This window comes from Cryptotermes secundus, unplaced genomic scaffold, assembly GCF_002891405.2.
Source record: "Cryptotermes secundus unplaced genomic scaffold, Csec_1.0 scaffold321, whole genome shotgun sequence".
Lineage (NCBI taxonomy): Eukaryota > Metazoa > Arthropoda > Insecta > Blattodea > Kalotermitidae > Cryptotermes > Cryptotermes secundus.
Window position 1 is genome coordinate 1,221,593 of NW_019721009.1, and position 24,725 is coordinate 1,246,317.

At 40.8% G+C, this 24,725-nt stretch overlaps 2 protein-coding genes across 4 annotated transcripts in view; one reads left to right on the top strand and one right to left on the bottom strand.

Annotated features, from left to right (window-relative positions):
- LOC117282029 (elongation factor-like GTPase 1) overlaps positions 1-24,725 on the top strand; it is a 442,127-nt gene that overhangs the window by 44,824 nt on the left and 372,578 nt on the right. The gene's annotated exons all lie outside the window — the stretch shown is intronic.
- Positions 1-24,725, bottom strand: part of LOC111874999 — a 94,546-nt gene that overhangs the window by 3,472 nt on the left and 66,349 nt on the right. Inside the window, exons 3-5 of the mRNA XM_023870997.2 lie at positions 23,277-23,417; positions 7,644-7,794; positions 2,485-2,610 (exon numbers count right to left, since the gene is read on the bottom strand). Coding sequence (XP_023726765.1) covers positions 2,485-2,610; positions 7,644-7,794; positions 23,277-23,417 — 418 coding nt within the window. The remainder of the gene's footprint in view (positions 1-2,484; positions 2,611-7,643; positions 7,795-23,276; positions 23,418-24,725) is intronic.

Sequence of the window (24,725 nt, forward strand, 5' to 3'; positions counted from 1 at the left end):
AACATTTTGCTATTGATGAATTTCAGAATTCTGCTTGAAGATCGACAGTCTGATGGGTTTATTTCTGTAGTGACCATGTTTTTCGTCCATTTCCATCATAGTATATCTGCACTCTTTCCTTACCAAAATGCTTTGTGTTAGCAGTTGAGGCGCTAAGTGTTGACTGTTGATAACATATTATTTAAGCATACTTTCAATGCTAAAAATATTGAATTATTTTGCACTTTTTCTAAGGAACCAAGTATATGATCACTAGACACTAATTAGCAATCAATACAGTATTTAAGTGTTATTCCTATTGTATAATATGGTACTGAAAAGGAAAAGAGCAAGTAATGATTCTATGTGATAAAAAGTATCATAAGGATTTCTGAATAGTATTTATAATAATATTTTTAAATTTTATAGTGGTGGATGTATGTTTATGATTGGAGAAATAAGAATTACACTTCTTTATTTAAAATCCACGGCTGATAGGTACATATATCTCTATGTATTCATGCTTTGAAATCCATCCTCACACAAGCGAGTGAACTGAACAGAATTATCACAGTTACCATATACACAATTTGCATTAAACCCCACCGCTGTAATACAGCCTTTTTGGCAGCAGTCTGTCCAAATAATTGCTAAATACAAACTAAATATACCATTATGAATACAAAATATGGAATGACTATAGGCGGGGTTTCGACTGGCAACTGGATTTATTAAACTCTTAACTGCAAGTAATTATAACCGTTTCAATTAACTCAGCTCAGTTCATCTGACTCAACTTCTCCCTAACTGTCTGCTTATAATAACATCTCAGCACGGACCACACAAAGAACACAGTTTCTGTGTTGCTGTTTATGGGCTGTTGCCTAGTAACGGCCGTTGTGTAGTTGTTTGTGTCATGGCCGTTGCTTATCAACGGGTCTACTTGCCACAGTATATTACAGTTGAGACTATTGCTGAATTTGAGAAAAGAGTGTTAAAATTCAGCATTCTAATCTTTTGGGCAGTTTGTGTTTTGTGGCTGTAATTTATATTAGAATATTTCTCATCTTAAGACATCCTGATCAAAAGTTATTATATAGTATTTTTCTGTAATTTTAATACTTTCGTGAAAAGTATATTCAGTTCTTGAGTTTTGCTTTTGGGATAGTATGTTTTGTTGGTATGAGTAATCAGTTGTTTTAGTCGTTTTGTAAAAATTTTAATGGCTCCTGTTTCTATGCTAGAATCTGAAAGCTGATTTAATTTTCCTTTGGTAAATCTGACTCCTTTGTCAAGAAATGAGTACTTTAATATAAAAGTGTACATCTGGTTAACTTGCTATATAGAGCAGGGTTCTTTTTTGATACTGATAATTGCTTAGCTGGTCAAGAAATTCCTGACCCTTGTTCAATCTGAAGGTTTGTCACCACATACCACCATGGCATGCATTCCTGAGCTGGTTGTGTCTGATTCTTATACTGAAACCCCATTTTTTACTGTTCTATCTGTGCCTAGGTTTGCAAAATGGTCTTTTTGCTTCAGGATTTCAGAGAAAAATGTTGCATCAATTTCTCATCTTTTCTGTATGTGCTACATCTGTCACCATCTCATCATCCTTGATATGGTTACACTGGCATATTTTATTGTTGGTGTGCTTGTACCATATGCATGAGAATGTGGCAGATATTGGTTTCAATTTTAACTTTTTCATAATCATCTAGCAGCCTTGGGGCTGGGCCACTTGTTGACCCATTCTGGCTTCATTTGTTTGGCAGTATCTTCAGAGGTCTTCTGTAGTTACTTTATCTATGTGTTTAATGATTTTTAGCCTACTTTTCTTATTCTGAATAATGAAAGGAGACGTATGAGATCACATTGCTGTCTGTGTGTGTGTGAGTCCCCCCCCATCTTTTCTAGGCAATAGCTTGGTAAATATATTCCATGGCCATTGCAGATACCAAAGGTTCGTCAGAGCACCTTGCCGTCTGTGTGCTCCTTTACCCCCATATCAGTTTCTGAATGCAACGTGACATGACAGAATCGTGGAGTCAGAAGGGACCACCGTTACTAGCAACAGCTCGATAAGCTCTTTCCCACAGCAGCGAATACACATAAAATGGAAGAACTGTTGGGCACAGTGTTTTTTATGTGTTCCATATCATATCAAAGAAAATAGGCGGTTAGTTCTTATGGAACTTCTTGTTAACAGTTTAATTTAATTCTGTCAATATGTTGAATCCAGTTGGTTTAATATTTATACATTTTGTCCAGTGTGGGTTGTGGTTTAATTCTTTTAATATGTCATCATTTCTGTTACGGAACTTTGAAATGTGTTTTGCTGTTGGTCTCATAAATTGCATTTCAGCCACAACATCTTAAAGCTAGCTTTCCTATATTGAATTAGCTTACAGGGACATAGTTTCATTATTTTATGGATACACTGTTTGTTCCATTGAAGTGCATGTGTTTTGTTATATTATTAAATTGTAATTTGTCTCAACTTACGTGTACTTGATCTCTGAAACCGGAGGTGTCGGCCTCTTCTGTTATTGACTTGAACACACATCATTCCATATACTCTGATTCCTGGTACACTGGCATATGTTGGTTGGTCATGACTCATAGGGCCTTCTATATTAACAACAGAAGGTATAGATTTTATTACCTGTATGTGAATGCCAAAATTTTTAGCGCAGAACTTGTAATTTGTAATTTCAAGGTATCTGATGAAATGAGAGTAAAGTAAAATAAGGGAATTTTTTTAATTTCTTAAACAAGAGTGAAAAATTATTCATAAAATATATCTGCATTTACTGTATTTTGGAATCTGATGCCATGTAATATGGTAGATGGGTACCGACGTTTTAGAGGAACCTGCTGCCACCATCTTCAGGATATTACCCAAAATTCAGTAGGTTCAGTACTACACACCATCACGTCCCAAACCCTGTAAGCTAAAAACTCACATAAAATATATTATTCAAGGTGATGGTAATTGTTTAAACGTGTAATTTATATACTTAGCATGGTCAACAGTATCATTTGACCGAGAATATTCATGAAAATTTTCAAGAATAACCTGAAATGTGTTATTAGCCTTGAATATGCATTTGCAGTTATTCTTTATCTTACATGATCTTTGGTATTGTGACATGTCAACGCAGTGCCAGGCAGTGGCTGGATAAACACCCCACAGTAGGCGCATGCAACAATAGAACGAATGATACAGCTCTTTCCTAGGCAACAGTCAGCGCCCCAATGAACTAGCTGGGTAGGAATCACGTGATTTGTATTTCCAGTGTGTTTTGAGCCATGCCCAGTGGTAGGCAACAGGTCTGCAAACATGCCCACAATAATAGAAGATATTTTCTATATGTGGTCTGTGCAGTAGGTGTATAAGGGTAAACAAAAGTCGTTTGCAAGCAGTGGCAGCTGAGAAGCCGTGAGTTAAGGACACGAAGCCGTCATGGAAAAGAGTGCAGAGTGCAGTGCAGTGTAGTGCAGTGTAGTTAAGAGTTAGTTGCAAAATGGCAGCTATGAAGAGAAGACTTTATGTGTAATATCTGAGTGTGATTGAGACTTGTAATTCCTGTGTTTTAATCAGTGAATTATAAAGTGTACAAATAGCGATAGTGCCATAATTACAAGTAATTACTGGTGTTATGTGGAAGGAGTAAATAAACCCATTCATCTAATCCATAACCAACGTTATTAGTCACTCCTGCACATGACAGTATGATATTACTGTAACCCGTTTCTCCATTGATATCTCGTTTAGTATTGTGGGGGGGAAAAGTCCACAAATATGAAGGTCAGACTTTGACAGTCTTTAGTTATTCTGTCAATATTGTGTTTTATAGAAGTCAACGTTGGTAGTTAGGGATAGGACCGTTAGACCCCAGTGAGGGGCACTGGTTCTTCAGTTGACTGCAATATTGGCCTTTCCTTTTCTTTTTTGTGGTTTGTTAATGACGTACATATTCAGTAATTGTGCTTTCATGTATATGAATGGATCAGTGGAGGGATCATTTGTGCAAAACTTTAGCTAGAGATCTTTTTTTTTTGAAGCTTCTACCGATTTGCAGCATTTAAGATCATCCTGATTAATGTTGAAGGGCATTTTTGACAAAATGTTATTTATAGAGCAACTTTGCCTTTATAGCTCTGTTGATATAGCGACAGGCTCAGGGGGTGGACGGCCGAGGTTAGATTCCCGTCAAGGGAAAGATTTTTATCTTCACCACCAGCGTCCATACCAGGCCTCTTATCCACCCAGCCCCCTATTCTATGTGTATCAGTTTCTTTTCCCCGGTAGTAAAGCAGCCGTGGTGTGAAGCTGTCCACTGAAGTCCGTCTAGTGCCGGGACCAAGAATGGTGGAGCAATACCGCCACTCCACTCCACTCATACTTAACTTTTTACCTTTCTAAAAACAATTTATTCTCGTTAGCAGAACTACTTGTTGCACAGTGTATTCAAGTTTAGTATCGCAGTATAAATAGGCTACTGAGGTCAGATGTTTTTGAGAACATTTCAACTCGGTTTATGGTAATACTCTTTGATAATGTTGTACCGTTGATTTGATTAATAATCTGTTTCATCCTTTCCAGAATCTGTTATGCAACAAACACGGTCGCTTTTCGAAATTTAGTATCCTGTTCCCTCTAGACGGTATTTCATGGAACTCGAATGTTCATTGCCAAACAAAGTCCCGCCATTGGGCCCTGTTCTGAGCAATTTTTAGCTCGGAGTCAAGTAGACAAATTATTCAGAACTGAATCCGTAATCTTGTTTTGAAGACTAGTGCCTTGTGGGAAGTGACGTCATCTAGCTTGCTGCATATTTAGCAGTGCTTCTGAGGATCATGCTACCTCCATCTTTAAGATAATGACGTATCCACGTATCTGCACTGCGTCACGTAATCTTCATGTTAACCGCCTTGATAACCTCAGATCTTAATTTATTTTTATTTATTAAGGGTGTTTAAATTATAATACCGAATCTGTTACGAGTTCTATAAGGATACGTCGGAATTACATGGCAGGCAGTTCATTTAGGATTTTATCGTTTGCTTCACTGATCAAAGTAGCATGGCAGAATTCACGCTCTTGTGTCGATCTTTTGTAAGCGATACGCTCAGATAAGTTATTCTGTAACCAAGAATCGTTAACGCATCACCTTGATAGCCACAGTAAGCAGAATATGTTTACGAACCGTTATGGTTCCTAGAAACAGTTTGTCACTGTCTGGTCTACTTCTGTTCAGTCGAAACCGTTAAATATAAGGAAATCGGGAAGCCAAGGATTTTTCCTAGATTTGTTTCGCGAATTATGAGAGATACGAAGGGAGCGAGTAGCTGTGAATTGTTTGTCGCTGAATTAGCTACCTCGGTCACGATCACGGACGATCTCTTCAACCGTGGACAATGAAGGAACAATTGGCTGAGCGCGCAGTTGGGGTGGTTGTCCGATAATGTCACCGGCTAGGCGGAAGAAGCTATGAGCACAAGTAAAACAGTCTCAAGTTGACAGAAATAAAGAACACTGAATTCACAAGTAACAGTCTTGCAACTGGCAGGAATGAAGACAACTGAGAGTACAAGTGAAACAACCTGAAGCTGGCAGCGATGAGGAACATTTCTTCATTCCATTCATACTGTAAAAGTGGCATAAGCCTATATTGATAAACGTCGCAGTAAATTATGAGTAGATAACCGTCTCACGAAAGCCGGGATAGCGTAGTCGATAGGGGTTCGAGTCCCGGTAGGGTCAAGAATTTTGTCTTCTCCACGTCGTCCAGACCGTCTCTAGGGTCCACCCAATCTCCTGTTCAGTAGGTTTCAGGGGTTCTTTCCCCGGGGCGTGAAGCTCACAATTCACCTCCAGCTAGTGCCGGGGCCAATAAAATGTGAATCTATACACCCACTCCCCCATACGCCTTCATGGCGCAGTGATTAATTAGTTAAGCACAGGGACAACTTTACCTCTACCATCTCACGTGCAACACATCTTTCTGTTAAACTAAAAGGTATTCACTTCAAAAGCTTTACACATCATGTAACTTTTTTAACTTTTAGAATTTTTTTCACTACATGTTTCGATCAATATGGTCATCATCAGATGTTTAAAATTATAGTTGAGGAAACTTATATGGTGGAAACAGTAAAAAAAACAACTTTTGATAAGTTAAATGTTATGTTAAAGTGGATACGTTTTAGCAAGATATTGGTGGGAAAGCCGGAAGGAAAGATACCACTGGGGAGAGCAAGGCGTAGCTGGGTGGACAATATTAAAATGGATCTTAGAGAAATAGGATGGGATGGTATGGATTGGATTGATCTGTCTCAGGATAGGGACCAGTGGAGGGCTCTTGTGAACGCGGTAATGAACCTTCGGGTTCCATAAAATGCTGGGAAATTCTTGAGTAGCTGCAGAATTGGAAGCTCCTCCAAAAGAGCTCAGCTCCATGAGTAAGTAAGTATAAATATACATCTTGCACGCGAGACGGTGAAACCAACACCATTTGATACTAAGTGATGTGCAGCAGGACGCTACAATATGAATAGATCTACGATTCAATAGAAAGAATTGCTTTATAGTGCAAGCTTCTTCGAAGCTACGGTTTCTTAATTCGCCTGCAAAGTCTTAGAAGAAGAATGAAAAGTCGAACGTAGCGGCAACGTTGTAGACTCATTTTGGGGAGGTGCTGGATTCAAGTAACGGCCGGAACGCCGATTATTCTGAGGTTTGTTGGTGAGTTTCCTCTGTTCCTCGAGGCAAATTCCGGAGTACTACCACGAGTAGGACACGACTGTTTCCTTCAGAATCTTTTCAAGTTCTTTATTAAGTTCTTACGTCAGTATTAGATGCTTTGTAGTCTAGGTACGGACAGCGTCGTACGTAACATAACCCAGAAAAGAAGAGGGACTGAAAATGCACGTTGAAGGTAGTGGAGCTGCTTTTTAAATTATCGCGTGTATTTACATCAATCCCATTACGAGAACAACTTAAGAACGCTAGCAGATTCAACACTGCCTTCAAACCTAGGTCTTGTATCATGTACTGCACTTCACAGCACGGCTTGTGCTTCTACCGCGAAGATGGTTGCAGCAGATTCCCGCAGAGCGTTCGTATTTGTCTGCCAAACTACACTTTATGACATCACAGAAGGCCGTAATCTTTATGTAAGGTTATAGGATTTGAGGTTCTGAGAGTTTTGGTTATGAAGTGTTCTTACTTTTGGGGTATAACGCCTTTTAGTCCGTTGAAAGTCATCCGCCGTTTCGAAGACTCGCCACCTGCTTTCATTGTCGTTTCTTGCTTGACTTATTCTTCTACCCTGAAGATGGTTGCAGCAGATTCGTGCAAAGCGTTCGTATTTGTGTACCAAACTACACAAGATCAAATCACAGAAGACCGTAGTCTTTATGTAAGATTTGAGGTTCTGGCAGTGGTGTTTATGAAGTGCTCTGTCTTCAGGGATATAACGCCTTGTAGTCCGTTGAAAGTCATCCGACGTTTAGAAGGCTCGCTACCTGCTTTTACGCTGGTTTCTTGCTTCAGTTCTTCTACGATGAAGGAACGCCGGTTGACTTTCAACGGCGTTATATTCCAGAACGCGGATCTCTTCGTGTGAAGGTGTTGGTAATAATGTTTTATAACTTACCTAGAATTTTGGTGGGAGGACAGCGGCAGATGACCAGGTAGTGTGACTTTCCAGTGCGAATGTTCTGCAGAGCGAGCAGTGACCAGTCCCTCGGTGCTCTACATTCGCGCATATCGGCAACAGGTTCGCAGGTTTTTACGAGTGTCAGAGCCTGAAACATTATACCAAAATATCCTGAACAAAGGTACTATCGATATACACGAACTGAGCAGGTTGGCTCAGTTGGTAACGCTTCTCACTTCTGTGCTAACTTTGTACATCATCCCATTATATTTTTTAGTTACTCTATATCAGGCATGCCCAACTTCAAACAGGTTGTGATCGACTTTTTAGTGTCAAAACTCCTATCGTCATACCTCGCTTTAAGCAAAAATATTGGTAAAAATAACACGACATATGATTCTTATAAAAGCAACTAGTAACTGGACTGTTTCTCTGATGTCTGTAGATTCATCCAGTTGGAGGGAGAAAGCAACACAATTGGAAACATCTTTCGACAACTATTCAGTTATGTTTCCACACATCATTTCTATTCGCCGCACAGTGGTGTTTCTTGATAACTGAAGATCTTGAATAGTAGCTATGATCTCTTTCTTATTTTTAAATCCTTCAAAAAGATTGTCAGCTATTTCAAGAGAATACTCTTTTACAAGTTCCCCTTCAGTGAAAGGTCTGCATTTTTTAACGTTCAGATTGCTGACCTTGAAGGATGATTTTGGTTGCATTGTTAGAAAGTGGCCCTGGTTTTACCATGAATTGTTGTTGAGCAGCTAATTTCGATTCAAGTCCTTTGAGCTCAAGTTTACGAATTTCACTTTTGGGTGGAAAATCAGCATCATTCTTATTGCTATGGAGAGCATTATAATGACGTTCCAGATTTCCCTTTTTTGGCAAGGATACTGAGGCGTTGCATTTTCCACTACATTGAGGTAACTGTTTTATCTGACACACGCACACAGACGCTTTCTAAATTAATAAAATAACGTGAGCAGAGCACTTACTGTCCCTTTGATTACACTGAGCTCATCCCCAGACTCTGTATTTGTTTAATGCACAACACTGTGACAAATCTCCACTAACAGCTAATATAATAATACGTCTCACTTGTTAGTTCAACGTACTGGGATTCACAATTGACTGAAGGGAGGGAACGAAGTGAATCACACGTTCAGAACACACGCGGCTGACGAGTGATGAAATAAAAGAGTACACGTGATAAGGGTAGAGTAGGGACTTCCCCCTAGTTTATACAAGTGTAAAGCAATTTTCACGTAAGCTACATAAGAACAGAAAACTAAGAATGACTAATACGTTTTTTCCCTTCAAAATCTGAATATAATCATATTATATTATAAGTGAATTTACATGCATGTCACGTATAATTTCCTCATAGGCCTATGAGATCGACCAAAAATCGTCCCGCGATCGACGCGTTGGACATGCCTGCTGTATGTTAATGATGCTGACCACAGTGGCATCGCGGTCTAAGGCATGAAATATCATCGCTTGCTCGAACACTGGGATCGTGGGGTCGAATCCCACTCGAGGCATGGATGTCTGTCTGTGTTTGTGTTGTCCTGTGTAGGTAGCGGCCTTGCGTCGGACTGATCCCCGTCCAAGGAGTCCTACCGACTGTCAAAGATTAAGAAAGTGAAGTGAAACGCAGCGTTTCGCGGATGACCTATGCTCCAAGAGCAAGAGGAATAGATAAATGGATAGATAGATGAAAAAATAGATGACTAGGTGGATAGATTAATTGATTGATGGATAGATAGAGACAGACTGACTGACAGACAAATAAATAAATATGTAGATAGGTAGTATAGATAGTGTATTATGATATTTGCAACCAAAGCAGCCATATCTATGGCGAGGAATGGTACTTCTAGCTATATTCACATTGCAATTTTAAATGTAGTTGTTTCTCCATTTCCTGATCGAGACTAATACATTCACTTCACATCCGAGAAAACACAGTACAAAGTTTGCAGTGGCTAAACTAAATACTAAGTACTTGTTTCATCTCGTGTGTTCCCGACTTCATACTTCGTCTTTCACTATTTATAATGCAATAATTTTGCTTTTATGCGTTCTTAGGAGTTGTTGGTCCCGGAGTTTCATGTCCGGAAGTATTCAGTAGAATTAAAAGAAATTTGGCATTGGTGGGGGGCTATTCTAAAAGTTGTCAGGAGGACTGAACTTTTATAATTACTGGCCCAGTATAATGTTTGTGTGTAGCAGTCAGTAAACCTTATAAGTATATGAGATCCTCACAGCGATGAGTCCTACTGTCAGTGCGACAGGGGCATGAACCTGACCACTCATCTCCATCTAGTGCTGAAGTCAAGACTTGTGGTACCCCCCCATCTGTCTTCGTGGCATTATGCTTAATTAAGCGCAAGGACAAGTTTACGTTATTTGTACCGGATGGTACAAAATACAGTAGAACCTGTCTTAAACGGAATCTCAATGGTCCAGAATATTTTTCCGCTGAAGCCAGGTCCCCATTTAATCAATGTATACTATAATAATTAAACCAGGAGATACACGTATTTGGGACTAAATAAAACACAATACTCATTAATTTATTCACACTATAATCATTGAACAGGTGCAAACATTACACTGAAGAGAGAAAATGCAGTACTCACTTTTTATAATCTTACCAGAACTCAAGCAGAGTTTTTTTGCGCGCAGTTCACTCTCCCGGCTGCCTGACTTTCCGCTGACACTTTAGCTTGAGAAATTACACAAAGCATATCTGAATCATTCCGTTGTACGGCAAATTCCTGCGGTTCCTTTAAACTTCTGACAGCATCTTGAAAAGTCTTCACTGTACACTTTTCTTCTTCTACGCATTGTCATTTTCCTCTTCTTCCTTCATTAAAAATTATCTTATGTCTTTTGCTTTGTATTAAATTTTTCCCGGTTTTTCGGCAACTTTTTAGCATATTCCTGTACCCTAGGACCCGACACGCGGAGATCGTTCGTCCTGACACTGACAAACCACTCCCACACTATTTCATTATCGTCTTCGTTTGCAGTTTCCTTAAGTTCTCTTTATTTTTTCCATTGGCACAATTTTCCCACCGCTTCAAAATTTCCGTTTTCTTCTGTACAATCTCATACACTTGAGTTTTACCAACGTTAAACATCTTCATGATCTGTTTAACAGACAATTTGTGTCGCTCACAGGCATGAATCACGTTTACTCTTGTGTTAAGATCAAGCACAACTCTTGTCTTTGTAGCCATGATGACAGCTGCTAGACTAAAGTAAAAATGCAGGCCTAAAGTAAAATTTCCGGAAGGGGCAAACTGTTCAGTTGAATTTCAGTTGAGGTAGTGCAGTACCGTTAAAAGCCGAATTGAAAGAGTTACAGGGAAAAAAACGGTAGAATGTGTATGATGCCTAAAATTCTTCTAAACATTTCATTCCGGATGACTGGAAATTTTCCATGTAAAGACTAATTTTGATATATGTTTCCGCGTCAGACAGTTTCCGTCTAATCCAGGATATTTAACACCTTTTTTCCGCCCCAAATTCACGGGACCTGAAAATATTTCCGTTTAAGACAGATTCCGTTTAATAAAGGGTCCGTTTAAGGCTGGTTTTACTATATGAGGTTTATGAAAACTGCAAAAATGAATTCGAATGAAATTCATATAACTTATGTAGAACATAAGTATGTATGTAACACGGTTAGTCAGTTCGGTTGATTCGTTACACACACGATTGTTTTCCAGTTTTAATGTTAAAAATGTGCATCTCTGGAAAGGTCAGATGACGCTACAGATGAGTTTTTCAGATCCACGGAGTAGCTACCAAATTTTCTAGATTTCAAATCGAATACATTAGCCTGTTTGGAAGTTGGTGTACATAAACTAGAGGTAACAGTGTCAGCCCCTGAGGTCACTGCAACAAGGAATTTGAAAAGTGTGGCCTCTCGTATCATAAAATAACATCCGATCCTCCATTGACCAATGGGAAGGACGAGTTCAAGCTATAATCCCCCCTCCTCCCACACACACACAAAAATGTGAGCCCTGTTCAATATCGATTACAATAATGTATGATTCAATTATAAATGAAATACGAGTTTTTAAGCTTCGGAATAGAAAACGTTTTCCTGTGTAAGAACATATTTTTTTTACACTTAAATAATTTCTGCAGAGCGTATATGGGTTTCTAGGATCTTCTGTCGTTTAGGATGTAATGCATGTAGTCTGTTGAAAGTCAATGATCGATTCGGATGAACATGTCACTTGTCTCAAGCTGTTTTCTTAATTAGATCACTTTTAACCCTTAATATGGGGGCGATATGTCCCTCCGAAACGTCCGTTGACTCACCTGACTATACCGCGTTACATCCCAGAAAATGAAACTTCACGCGAGTTTTATTCAGGCCCTTAACGTCGTTCATTTTTATCATTTCCGCGACACCCGGTATGGGCTCCGTGTATTTACGTTAATTCCGCCAGTGTGGCTTGTAAACCCTTAAATAACACATTTAGAAGATATAGCACTTGTACTGTGACCGCCTCTGTGGTCTAGTGGTCAGAGTTCCTGGCTACAGATCCAGAGGTCCGGGTTCCATTCCCGGCGCTACCAGATTTTCTGAGACGTAGTGGGTCTGGAACGGGGTCCACACAGCCTCGTGAGGATAATTGAGGAGATATTTCAAGGAAACAGCTGCTCCGGTCTAGAAAACCGAGATTAACGGCCGTGGGGATTAGTTTCGCTGACCACGCGACATCCTCTGTCCGCAAAAGTTGGCACTAACTTCGCCGACAAGCGGCTGTCACTCGATCGGTATAGTTCCCTTGCGGACTAAAAATACGGAGTTTGTTTGTAGTACTTGTACTGTATCTTGGAGCGGAAGCCCTTTACGTCTAAGGTAGGGTAAAGACGCCATATTTCGAAAACTTAAGGTAGGAGCCATTTCTTTTGATGAGAAAATTGTGAGCTGTGAATACTTTGTTGTGTTAAAATAACTTAGGATCTGAAATGCAGTATATAATTAAAAACAAAATAAAATCCAAAAAGTTATAAAGGAAGGGTCTGTGAAAATGGGAGCCTAATTTCGGATATGGGTGACTCCTCATTTCGGACAAGTAAAAATTTTTTTAAGAGATGTAATTCACAAAAAGAAACCACAATAGAATGAAAGGAATAAAGACGTAAGTCTACAGTACGTGAAGAAGTCTTATTTTTATAGAGAATAAACGATCGTATTTGAAAAATATTAATTACCTTAATATATGCAAAATAATCGCGGAATTTAAAGATAAATTAATATCAGTTAAGTCATTATATAAAGAAAATCCTTTTGAGTCAAAATTCAATTTCGACTGCTTATTGAGAGCGATGCTGGCACAACTAGGTATTTAAGGAAACCCGTTTTCTAGTGTTTCACAGCCTACACTGCAGTTCTTATGCAATCTATGACCACTCCCTTTCATTTAATATCAGCCATCTACAAATGAATAACATACCAAGACTGTATAAAATAGCACAACGCCTTGAAGGCGTATGGGGGAGTGGATGTGTAAATCCACATTTTCTTGACATGGATATTAGTTGGAGGTGAGTGTTCAGCTTCACGCCCCAGTCGGTTTACCCTCGGGAAAGAGTCCCCGGTACCCATTGGATAGGAGATTCGGTAGACCTCAAAGCCGTTCTGGATATCAAGGAGCAGAAGGAATTCTTGACCCTACCGTGAATCGAACTCCGACCCCTCGGTCATCCAGCACTTAGCCAGTCGCTATACCAAGTACGCTATCACTTCCAGCTAATGCCGGGATCAAGAAGATGTGGATCTATACATTCATTCTCTCATACGCCTTCATGGCGTAGTGCTTAATTAGTTAAGTACAGGGGCAACTTTACCTCTTTTTTTTTCTTGGCACTACAGCCCCAGTGGGCCTAGGCCTACCTCCATGAACTTCTCCGAACTTTACCTTTACCTGTATAAAATAAGGTTCCTAATTTCGGATGCTCGAGAGTCGCAACCATGTTAAGTGTCCGAAATTAGGCACCCCACTAAATCTAAACATGACAACATAATGTGGGGTTGAAGTGATGGAAACACGCCATATACATGTTATAATGTATACGTATATTTAAGTTCATATAAACAATTTGCAAGTCAAAACTCTCATATGGTTTCGGAACCTTAGCTCTGTAAGCGAAAATATTACATCAGAATTGTCACCGATGGTAAGACAACACTACTGTTTCGACGTTGTGTTGCCATCGCAGAGAAATTGGTTGGGTAGGAAGCGTAAGGTCCTGTGGCCATTACCGCAGTGTTCCCCTTACTTCCTGAGAAACCGCGCTATCCGAAATTAGGCGCCTGTCCGAAATATTGTGACTTTACTCTTCTGACCTGTGAGGGAAGAGATCGGGGTTTGTCCCAGTATTTTTAGGGGCACCAGAACAGTGTGCCGTTGTTTTGGGGCTTGCCACAGCGAACCATTTACGTTGTGAAATATTTGTATGGATGTCTTCCTATGGTGTGCTCACGCATGATATTTACGTGAATGCGTGACTTGGAGCTAGATACCGTTTAAATATGTGCATCTTGGATATATAGGTCTTTCGGTCGAGTACTTGTGCTTTAACTGTGCTGCTTATACGCGCTAACGCTGTTCGTAGTGATGATAGTGATTATCGCGTTGGCCAGTGTGGCTTCAGAACAGGGATCCATCGCGTAAGAAAATAATCCACACTTATTATTCTCCTTTCTGTATAAAGACGTAAAGCTATCTCTGTAACAGGCCGTAGAGGTCAATAGGGTTGTGAGACGTCGAGGCTCCAAACATTTTCTAGACAGTCGGCTCACAGATGACTGTGTAGTTGTCAGCCTTATGCGCCGGCCACCTTTTACCCCCAGAAAGATTCCTGCTACTCATTTCTGTTAGACGCTGAGGCGACCCCCAGGGCCATAGTGCGGCTGGAAGGATTGGGCCAATTGAAAAATCCAGTTGCCTCATCGGGAATCGAACCCACGGCCTCCTAGTTCTAGACATAGTTGTAATTTAATTTAATATACAGATACTGTATCTAGTCATCCTGCTAGTCTGTGTTGTCTGTAATTATCCATTATTATGTAGATTTTAGAAATGAAACTGAGACTGCTCTAAGTAAGAAACAGGATCCTATGTGTCCGTACATGTAGCTGCTCAGCCTCACACCCGACTCACCATCGCTGCAAGAAACAGATTCTTCACAAAGATACTTTCGCCGAAACAAAACGTTCTCTTTGCTCCGGAAAAGACTGTTATTCCAGGAAGCATTTCACCTCTAAGACAAGACGATTAAACCGTGTCAAAAGAGTTTTCTTAAAAGAGAAGAATACTAAAAGACTCAAAGAGGAATCTGTTTTGTGCAAGAAATAAAAAATTCCCCTTTCAACCGTTAGCCGTAAGAAACTGTTCTTACGGTGTATGTGTGGCGGTGGAGACACATTCCGCACATCCGCAGAACGCGAAACGACTCGTTCCCTCCGTAATTAACGCTGTATATCTCATCACTTCGATTGAAATGACATTGTCCGTACAGTGTTGAGACATCACGCCATGACATATCCCTATGTCTATAATTATATTTAATAGATAGTTTACATCTCACCCTGCAATGAAAAGGTTTCCCTGTAACAGGCCGTGGAGGCCCATAGGGCTGTGAGACTTCGAAGCTCATATTTTTTAAACAGTCGGCTCGGTGAGGTTGTCAGCCTTATGCGCCCGTCGCCATTTACACGCAGGAAGATTGATTCAGGCACTGTGCTACAAGCCACAAGGTCCCGAGTTCGATTCCCGGTGATTCCACTTTATCCTTCCGGCCGCACTATGACCCTTGGGTCGACGCAGCCTCTAATAAAAACGAGTACCAGGAATGTAACAATAAAACCGCCGTTAATTTTGCAGGAACTGTTTGACACAGCATTTCGGCATTAATGTCCTTAATCTTGAGCTCTATCGAGATTACTGTATTCTCGGATATGCCGCCCTGTAGTCTGGTTAACCTTTACTGTTTCGCGCGGAGTCTTATCCAGAAACGACGTCAATCTTCAGTGTCACCGCGCAACGCCTCATGCATCGCATTGAACAATACGCGATCCGGTTTATGAGTCCTGTGTTTGTGTAATGCATGAATATGGACCGGACTATAACAGCAGTGAAGGGTACCTATGTTTCAGTCGGTATTGCAGTCTCGACCTTTGCTGAAGAAAACTACATAGCATGCATATTCAGTGAAATCATAATTTCATAAATTCTTTCAAAGGCAATAATGAATAGTAATGGGTCAGTATTGAAGGGTTATCTGTGCAAACTGTAGCTAGAAATGGGAATTGTAAAACGTTCCCATATAATTTTAAGGGACGAGTAGTCACGTTAGATGGTGTATAACATTCGGCTTTGCTGGGTTTTTGGACTTGGTCCATTGGTTGATACTCTAAAAAACACAGCACAAACACTGATTCAGGTTAACTGTTTATAAGGGACCCAGCAGAGTAGGGGTCTGCCCATTCACCTGAGGATGGAAACATCCAATTTCCGGCACGTTGCGTTCTACCTGAAAAGAAACATCCATTTTCCGAAACATTGTGTTCTACTTGAGGACGGAAACAGATCCGGTTTCCGGCACATTGTTTTCCACCTGAGGACGGAAATAGATCCAGTTTGCGAAACGTTGTGTTCTACCTGAGGACGGAAACAAATCCAGTTTCCGAAACGTTGTGTTCTACCTGAGGACGGAAACAAATCCAGTTTCCGAAACGTTGAGTTCTACCCGAGGACGGAAACAGATCCAGTTTCCGAAACATTGTGTCTCTAGTTTTTTAGAATATCGAACGATGGACAAAGTCCAAAACCCAGTGATTCCGAAAGTTGTACACCATTGTCAGAACCTTCTAAAAATAATATTTTTGCGAAAACCAAAAAGCGGAACCGGATGCTCTGATTCACGAGACAAATCTAGCAGGATCCTCTAAGGGAGGCTGTGGCTTAAAAAGGGCTTCTATGCTGTTGCTGATTTTCATCTTTTAATTTTTTTATTCCTTACTATGTATCCACGGCTTGTATTAAGAAGAGACGAACGTCCTTTGTGATTCAGTATTTACAAACGTCAAACACGACTTCATACTGGATGCAGCTGAAATTCTACCAGATTTGTGTATTTACTGATAGATTTCAAATTATCATCTTAGCTTAGCATAAGCAGCGCGTATTTCGTTTCAGACTTAACCTCCAAATATGCAGTGACCTCCATTTTTCAAATCAGTTGTTTGGAGACAGAGTATTTCAAAATCGGCCTTGACTGCGCAAGCGATGACCCCTAAGATCCAGTCCGCTGCTAAGATTACATGAGACTGGAAAATGAACTAGAATATCATAAGAAATAAATAAAAAAAGTAAAAATATCCCTGTAACAGGCCGTGGAGGCCCATAGGGTTTAGGGACTGATTCGGCCGCAGGGCCATAGTGCGGCTGGAAGGATCAGGTAAGTTGAAAAAAAAATGGGATTGGATCCTGAGAACTTCCGGCTTGTAGCATAGTGCCTCAACCAACTACGTTACAGCGTGCGCTGTTAATATTGTCACGATTTACAGCGTGTGCGTGCGACTTATATAAGGGTTCTGGATTGGGTAATCGGATTTATTGACACTTTATTCACACAACTCGAGACAATAGGCATTTACAGCGCTATCGCTGATCTACGCAATTTACAGTCCACCGTTACTCACACACTGGGGTTCTCAGACTTCACTAATCGTATCCTGGCAACGGATTTATAACAGTCTCACTATCACTTCAAGTCACGTATGAAGTCTTCTTTGCACCGCCTAATTCATTTCTTGCCATTATTCTGCAACTGCGAACTTAATTCATTTCCTCTGTTCCCCACCTGGTGTCCTGGCAGGCTGGCGTCTCGAAACTTGATCCATTTTCTCAACTGAACTTTTCTTTATAACCACTTTTCACGGACCGCGCAAAAAACACAACCTGTTTAATGTTGGGAAGGCGTGTATACAGGGCCATTTATATAGGAACGGACGTTACTCGAGTGTTGCTTGCATATTCGTTACAGCGGGAATGTGCTTATGGAGTCGTTGCCTAGCAATGAACGTCTAGTCTGGCTTCGCTATTGCGGTTTCCGATTGTCATGTCAGTATTGTCCAAGGAGGAGATAGCCAAGAGATTCCTCGCCTTTTGTAAAACCTGCAGCTTGATTAGCGTGCTGACGAGCGCTCATCTCTTGCCCCTGTCTGCAGGCTGTTAAATCCAGTTCACAACTTCTCATTCTATATTTTTACATCCCTTTTTAATACGATCTGCACTTAAGTCTCCAAAGTAGCCCTTTCTGGTCAGGTTTTCTCTGTAATCTTTTGCATTCTTTTCTCATCTCACATGGGCGCTTCCTGCTACACTCGTTTAATTTTAATAAAATCTTCTGCCGTAGCAAAGAGTGGGAAAAGAAGGCTCATTCAGATGATATTTTAAGTCTTTTCCCCATCTCTTCCTACTTCTGTCTAAATCACATCTTCCTGCATGATTTTAATGACGTGCTTGCCATAGTAAACGTCCGTGGGTCGTGGTTTGTGTGTCTTTCAGTTTCATTGTTACCGTCTAGTTACTTATATATTTTGTGGTTCCAGACGTTCGCATATATCCTCATTTATTGTACTGTCCGTGAATGTAATTCCTAACACCGAACTCAGTACATCATGTGACGTGTTCTGTCCATTCCATCTTGGTTTCTTAGCACTCGCGTTTCGCCGCCTTACATAAAGTTATTGCACATCCTTAATTGTATTTCTGATCTCATATCTTTGTGAAAGTGTCAGTAGGATTACGTCCCTTGTACTGCGGCCACTTCTGGCCTATTGTACGAGCCCCAGATGATAGGTGAGGGTGATTGTGGAGCAATTGGTGGAATGAAGATTGGCAGGGGAAACCGAAGTACTCGGAGAAAACCTGCCCCAGCGCCACATTGTCCACCACAAATCCCACTTGACCAGACCCCGGGATCGAACCCAGGCCGCCGCGGTGGGAAGCCAGCGACTAACTGCTTGAGCTATGGCGCGGCCTTTCAGTAACTTAGTCTAATTTATTACATTTCTGAAGACTTGTGTTCGTCTTACGTTATTATATTTCAGCGTCCTGCTGCACTGGCTAACGGTTTAATATGCAGGGTCAGTCTTGAAGATGCAACTTCTTGTACTCGCAGTGTGTTGGTGTGCTGCATTGTCACTTTTCCTATATAAATGTTACGTCTGCTACATGTTTCTACCTTATAAGGTCATCATCGTTATATTAGATACTTTTATCTAATTGCTGCACTTTCAGGAGGCACGTGGTAGCGTAGTTGATTGAGGCACTATGTTACAAGCCGGAAGGTTACGAGTTCGATTCCCGATGAGGTCATTGAATTTTTTTAAATTGACCTAATCCTTCCAGCCACACTTAGTTGCTGTGATTGACTCAGCCTCTAACAGAAATGAGTACCAGGAATTTTCCCTGGAGTAAAGGGCGGCCGGCGCATAAAGCTGACCTCACCGCCATCTGTGAGCCGAATGTCTAAACAAAATGTGGGAGTCTCGACATCTCACAACCCTATGGGCCTCCACGGTGTTACAGGGATAGCTTCACCTTTTCACCTTTACTCAGTGTTTTATTGTATTACTGAATGATAGTATTGACACACAACCTGGTTTTTAGTTGATTCCTTTTATTAAGGACAAATGTGTGATGCACTTATTTCTTTTTGATCATTTTCTTCTAAATCTTTTTGTTACTTTTGTTCGGAGAAGAAAGAGCCGGAAAGGCCTGCATTGTGAGACCATGATCTAGGGGAATCGGTGTTTATGTTTGCTCAGTTCAGGATTTACAGGGTCATCAACGTGTTCTGCTATCCTCCAGCGAAAGCACGCCTGCTTGTATCATGCAAGCAGAAAATATTGACTTGATTTTCGGACGTCTCTTACCGTTAACGTCGGCACACTGCATCTCAGTGTATCCCTAAATGGACAGTAGAAAGGTCAAGGTTTGCCGGCCATTTGCCTCACCTTATCTCGTTGGAGGACAGTAGACCGTACTTGTTTCAATAAAACACGACGTTCCTAACGTGCGCGTGCCCAGAACTTGAGAAACTTAATGTGCCGCTTCTATTGCAGTAGTCCCCTTCTCCTCATATTAATCCTTTTTGTCCGTGACAGAAACGTGTAGAAGTAGACTGTATTTCCGACCTTTCGGATATCTTTACTGTCTCCATCTTCATGACGAAGTGACTCCCAAATGGTCCGTGTCCAATAGTTCTTTATATGAATATTGTGTTTTATCTTGGGCAGAACTCTGCTTGCTGATTGTTTCATGCTGGTTTCTTGCTTGGCTTATTCTTCAACCCTGAAGATGGAGGCGAAATATTTCGCCGAAACTTCGGTTATTTTTAGTGGACTACAAGGCGTAGTAGAACGTAGATCTCTTCATTTTAGGTATATACTGAAGTAGGTAGGAGTCGGTATAGCGACGGGTTGTAGTCTGGACGATCCGGGTTCGATTCCCGACAGTGCAAGATTTTCACTTCACAACGTCCAAACCGACTCTGGGGCGCGCCCAGCCTCCCATCCAGTGGGTACCGGGATCTTTCCGCTGGAGTAAAGCGGTCGGGGCGTGAATCTGACCACTCGCCTCCATCTAGTGCCGAAATCAAGAAAGGTGGAGCTATACCTGCACTCCCCCATATGTCTTCATGGCATAGCGCTTGACTAATTATGCACAGAGACAACTCTGCCTTTTACTGAAGTAGGTACAGATTTTGTTCGGTCAAGGAATTTTAATGTTTTTTGAACGAAGGATAATTCGGAAAAGTATCCAAAGGATGAATTACATTGAGGATCTCTTGATGGATGTAAACAGAACGTTAAGAAACCAGTTTCTTGATATGATCTTACATGGAGAGTCTTGTTTAGGATTTAAACATCAGATACTTTATGAAATATTAATAAAGCTTGCAAGATATTCACAAAAATGTATTATTTGAAGATCACCGTCTTCTAGGATTATGGTGCCATATGGGCGATCATCGTTTCGGAGCGAACTGCTGCCTTCATCTTCAGGCTGGCGTCATATCTCAGAAGGCAGTTATGTTATTTTGTAGTATCACTGTTGAGTTCAACTCCATCTAGCTTACGGGAAACATTTCTATGCAGTGTCCTTTCCTCCCCGTTGCTAATCCGAATGACAAAATTCTGAATTCGCAGGACCTTCACGCACGAATATGAAGTAGGACTACAAGAAGAATAAACATACATGCTTTTTTCCAGTGGTTACTCACAAAAATTGTGTAATATACGTATGGTACGTGTAGATTATGAAGGTTTCTGACGGTGGTGTATGACACTCAGAATTACTGGGTTTTCGGGCTTTGTCCATCGTCCAGTATTCTCAAAACTACATACCACGGCGTTTCTGAAACTTGATCTGTTTCCGTCTTCAGGTGAGGGAGAGACACTACTGTGTTAGGTCCCTTACAAGGAGCTAATCTCAATCACTGGTCTATGTCAGTATAACTACAGCTATGTAATACCTGAGACCACGCTTTATCAACGGGAGGTAACAGGAAAAATGTACAACAAAAATTGTGATAAAGCTTGCGCAGACTTAAAACTAAGATAGAAAAGGAGGTGGAAATTTTATGCACCAAAGTAATGCTTAAAATTATTTGGAGAGTATTGTGGTTTGCCTACCGCTAGCGCCATCTGTCTTAGTTTCAGGTCTCTGTATGCTTTATCACAGTTTTATTGCACATTACCCTGTTACCTCCCGGTGACAAAGCCTTGCCTCAGATCCATATATACGTACAGCTGTAGATGTATCGACATAGGTTGTCTGGTGATTGAGGTCGACTGTTTCTAAAGTACCTCAACAGTGTAGGTGTCTCCCCCCTCGCCTGGGAATGGAAACAGCTCCAGTTTCCGAAAAGTTGTGCTCTCTCTGGATTTTAGAATACACGATGATGGGTAGAGTCCAAAAACGCAGTAATTCTGAATGTTACGGATAACCGGATTTTGGATTCGGTTATCACGATATGTTCGTAACTGTTACAGCTTGTACCCAGTAACTGGAAAAGTATGGAGTTGAACTTAAAAATTGATAGCGATCTTTTGCATTCCAAGCCGTTTATTCTAGAGTAAATAGCCGTACTCAGTAAAGCAGAGATAAGCGAAGTCTACTGTTATATTGGGTTTTTGGACTTTATCCATCGTCCTGGTTTTTAAGATAACTAATAAAAACACGACGTTTCGGAAACTGGATCTGTTTCCGTCCTCAGGTGAAGGAAAACACCTATTCTTTTGGGTCAGTTAGAAACCTCGTGTTTTTATTAGTTATCTTAAAAACCAGGACGATGGATAAAGTCCAAAAACCCAATATAACAGTAGACTTCGCTTATCTCTGCTTTACTGAGTACGGCTATTTACTNCTACTGTGTTTATATTATGAAGAGAAAGATAGGCACGCGATTCATTATGCCCTCATACTTTCATAGACGAAACAGGTTGATGTAGCGGTAATGTTCTAGGATTGCGTTACGAAGGTCTCTGTTCTCATATCCTGACTGACGAATTTTGATTTACCACAGTCCCTCCAGGCAAATGCAGTGAGTGTGCCTCGGTTAGGCGTTCTTCCGGATCCTTTCCAGTTCATTAACCAATCCTAGCTTTCGACTCTCTACTCTGACACAGCGTTTCCAAACTCTCGGGATTCCGGAAAGAGACTGTTTTGGAAGAGATTGTGGACCTGTCATCTTGACAGATTACTGATGAATGNAGTTAGAAACCTCGTGTTTTTATTAGTTATCTTAAAAACCAGGACGATGGATAAAGTCCAAAAACCCAATATAACAGTAGACTTNATTCCGGAAAGAGACTGTTTTGGAAGAGATTGTGGACCTGTCATCTTGACAGATTACTGATGAATGAAATGAAATTCATAAGAATGTTTTTAAGTAAGAAATACGTGTAATTCCACGGCCTCAAGTGCGCTCTTTGGAAACTTGCTTTGTTATCTCCATGGAGCCGAGTCGGTGAGAACCCAAAAACTCTTCAACCACTCAAGAAATTGTCAGCATTTTAAGGAACCCGAAAGTTCATTATCGTGTTCACAAGAGTCCTCCACTGGTTCCTATCCTCTACCAGATGAGCCAAGTCCACTCTCCTCGTCGTATTTCTCTAAGATCCATTCTAATATTGTCTTCCTATCTGTGTCTACGTCTTCCTAGTTTTTGTTGGTTTAATTAATATTATCTCAATTTCATACTATGTACTGTGACAATATACACGATCCTCTGTAGGTCTTTGACAGTGGTTGCCTCATTATATCAATTTTATGTCGTACGCTGCCCATTGTGTCACAGCAGTCATGTGTATAAGGGCGCAGTCATTTTCCAAACATCGTGTATATCAAATATACACGTACCTCGGATGGTAGACAGTCTCCAACATAAAAATTATCCTAATATGTACACTCAAAATTTTGGCGCTTGTATCTACTGCCCACGATTTTTGTAAGCCAGCGGACACTTCCTCATTTTTATGATATTTCTGTTGCGATGTATATGGATATAACTGACCTTTCCTCGAGGGTCTGTGATGAGTTCTGTTGAATGTAAATCGTCCGTGTTGGTGCTCGCCGAACAGGGGTCGCGATATCGGCTTGGGCAGGCGCACAATGGTTGTGTGAAGTTCAGACGCACGTACACAGCATTGCACACCTGTAACATTCAGTATTAATGGACACATTATATACATGCGGAACTTTTCAATAAAATCTAGGTCTTCTGTCTAGTTAGCCTTTTTTCTGACGCTACGGACTGGGTATGGTTACGTAAGATACGCGCACAAAATCGGAGAGGGTGAAGATCGTCACTGAGAGAGTGAGGAAGAGTCTGAAAGAAAGAGACAGAAGGTTCTGCGCCTGCGCACAACATAACTTGCGCTGTTACTAATAAGAATACGAGGCTATGACGCATGTGACGTAGATCATCAGCTCAGATTTTGTGCGCCCATTCTGATGTTCATTGAACAGTGGTGTGGACGTGGAAGTAATATTATGTTCCCCACGAAAACATGTGGCGCATGTCGAATGGGATATTTAACTATTTGATGTGCAGTGTGATTCTCTCGCTATGAAACGTAAACATTCCTCAATAACCACCTCCTTTGCATAAGTTCTTTTACCCACATAAAACGCACAAGAGAACGCAGCTCTTCGGTGGTGCACAGCTCAAGCACGGTTGCCATTTTGACTACTGAAACCAGCCTCTGAACATTCGCATGCGCGTCTGCTACTTAGACTCTCATGAAGCTGAACAGTACTGCTACCTAGCGATATGTATAGAAAACCTATTACGTCCATTATAGCTGTTTTACTTCCATTTGTGACCTATTTAGTGACTGTCCCTCGTAATTTCCGTTACTGATTAATTCCATGTACGTAGTATAGTTTCTTCACGTTTTCCGCCCGAACTGGAACTACACGCTGGAAAAGATTAATATAGGGTCTTGGAATGTTTTGTTGATGAATGCAGCAATATGCATTCAAATCCTCCACTTAATTTTTATTACATTAAATTGGAAGTTTCGTCTGCTTCCTGCCTTTAAGTAGCCCTTTCCTCTTAAGATTGCTCTGTTTCGTTCTTTCTGGCGTTTTATGGCTCTCAGAGAATTGTGGCGACGACTGACATATGGTGGGATGACAGTGTGCAAGAAAGCGGCGACTTTGCTTGACAAAATCCGATGCGTTCATTTCATTTATTCTGGCTGATTATTAAAAGTCAAAATTGTCGTTGTGAGAAATAGATCCTTCTTGATGTTGTCACTAGACGTCCGTAAACGACTATATTCATGTAGTTACTATAGGATTCTGACGATGGTGTATAACACACAAAGAAAGATATTGGGTTTTCGGACTTTATCCATCGTCCTGGTTTTAAATTAACTAAGAAAAACACGACGTTTCCGAAACTGGATCTGTTTCCGTCCTCAGGTGAGGGAAATCACCTATTCTGTTGGGTCCCATA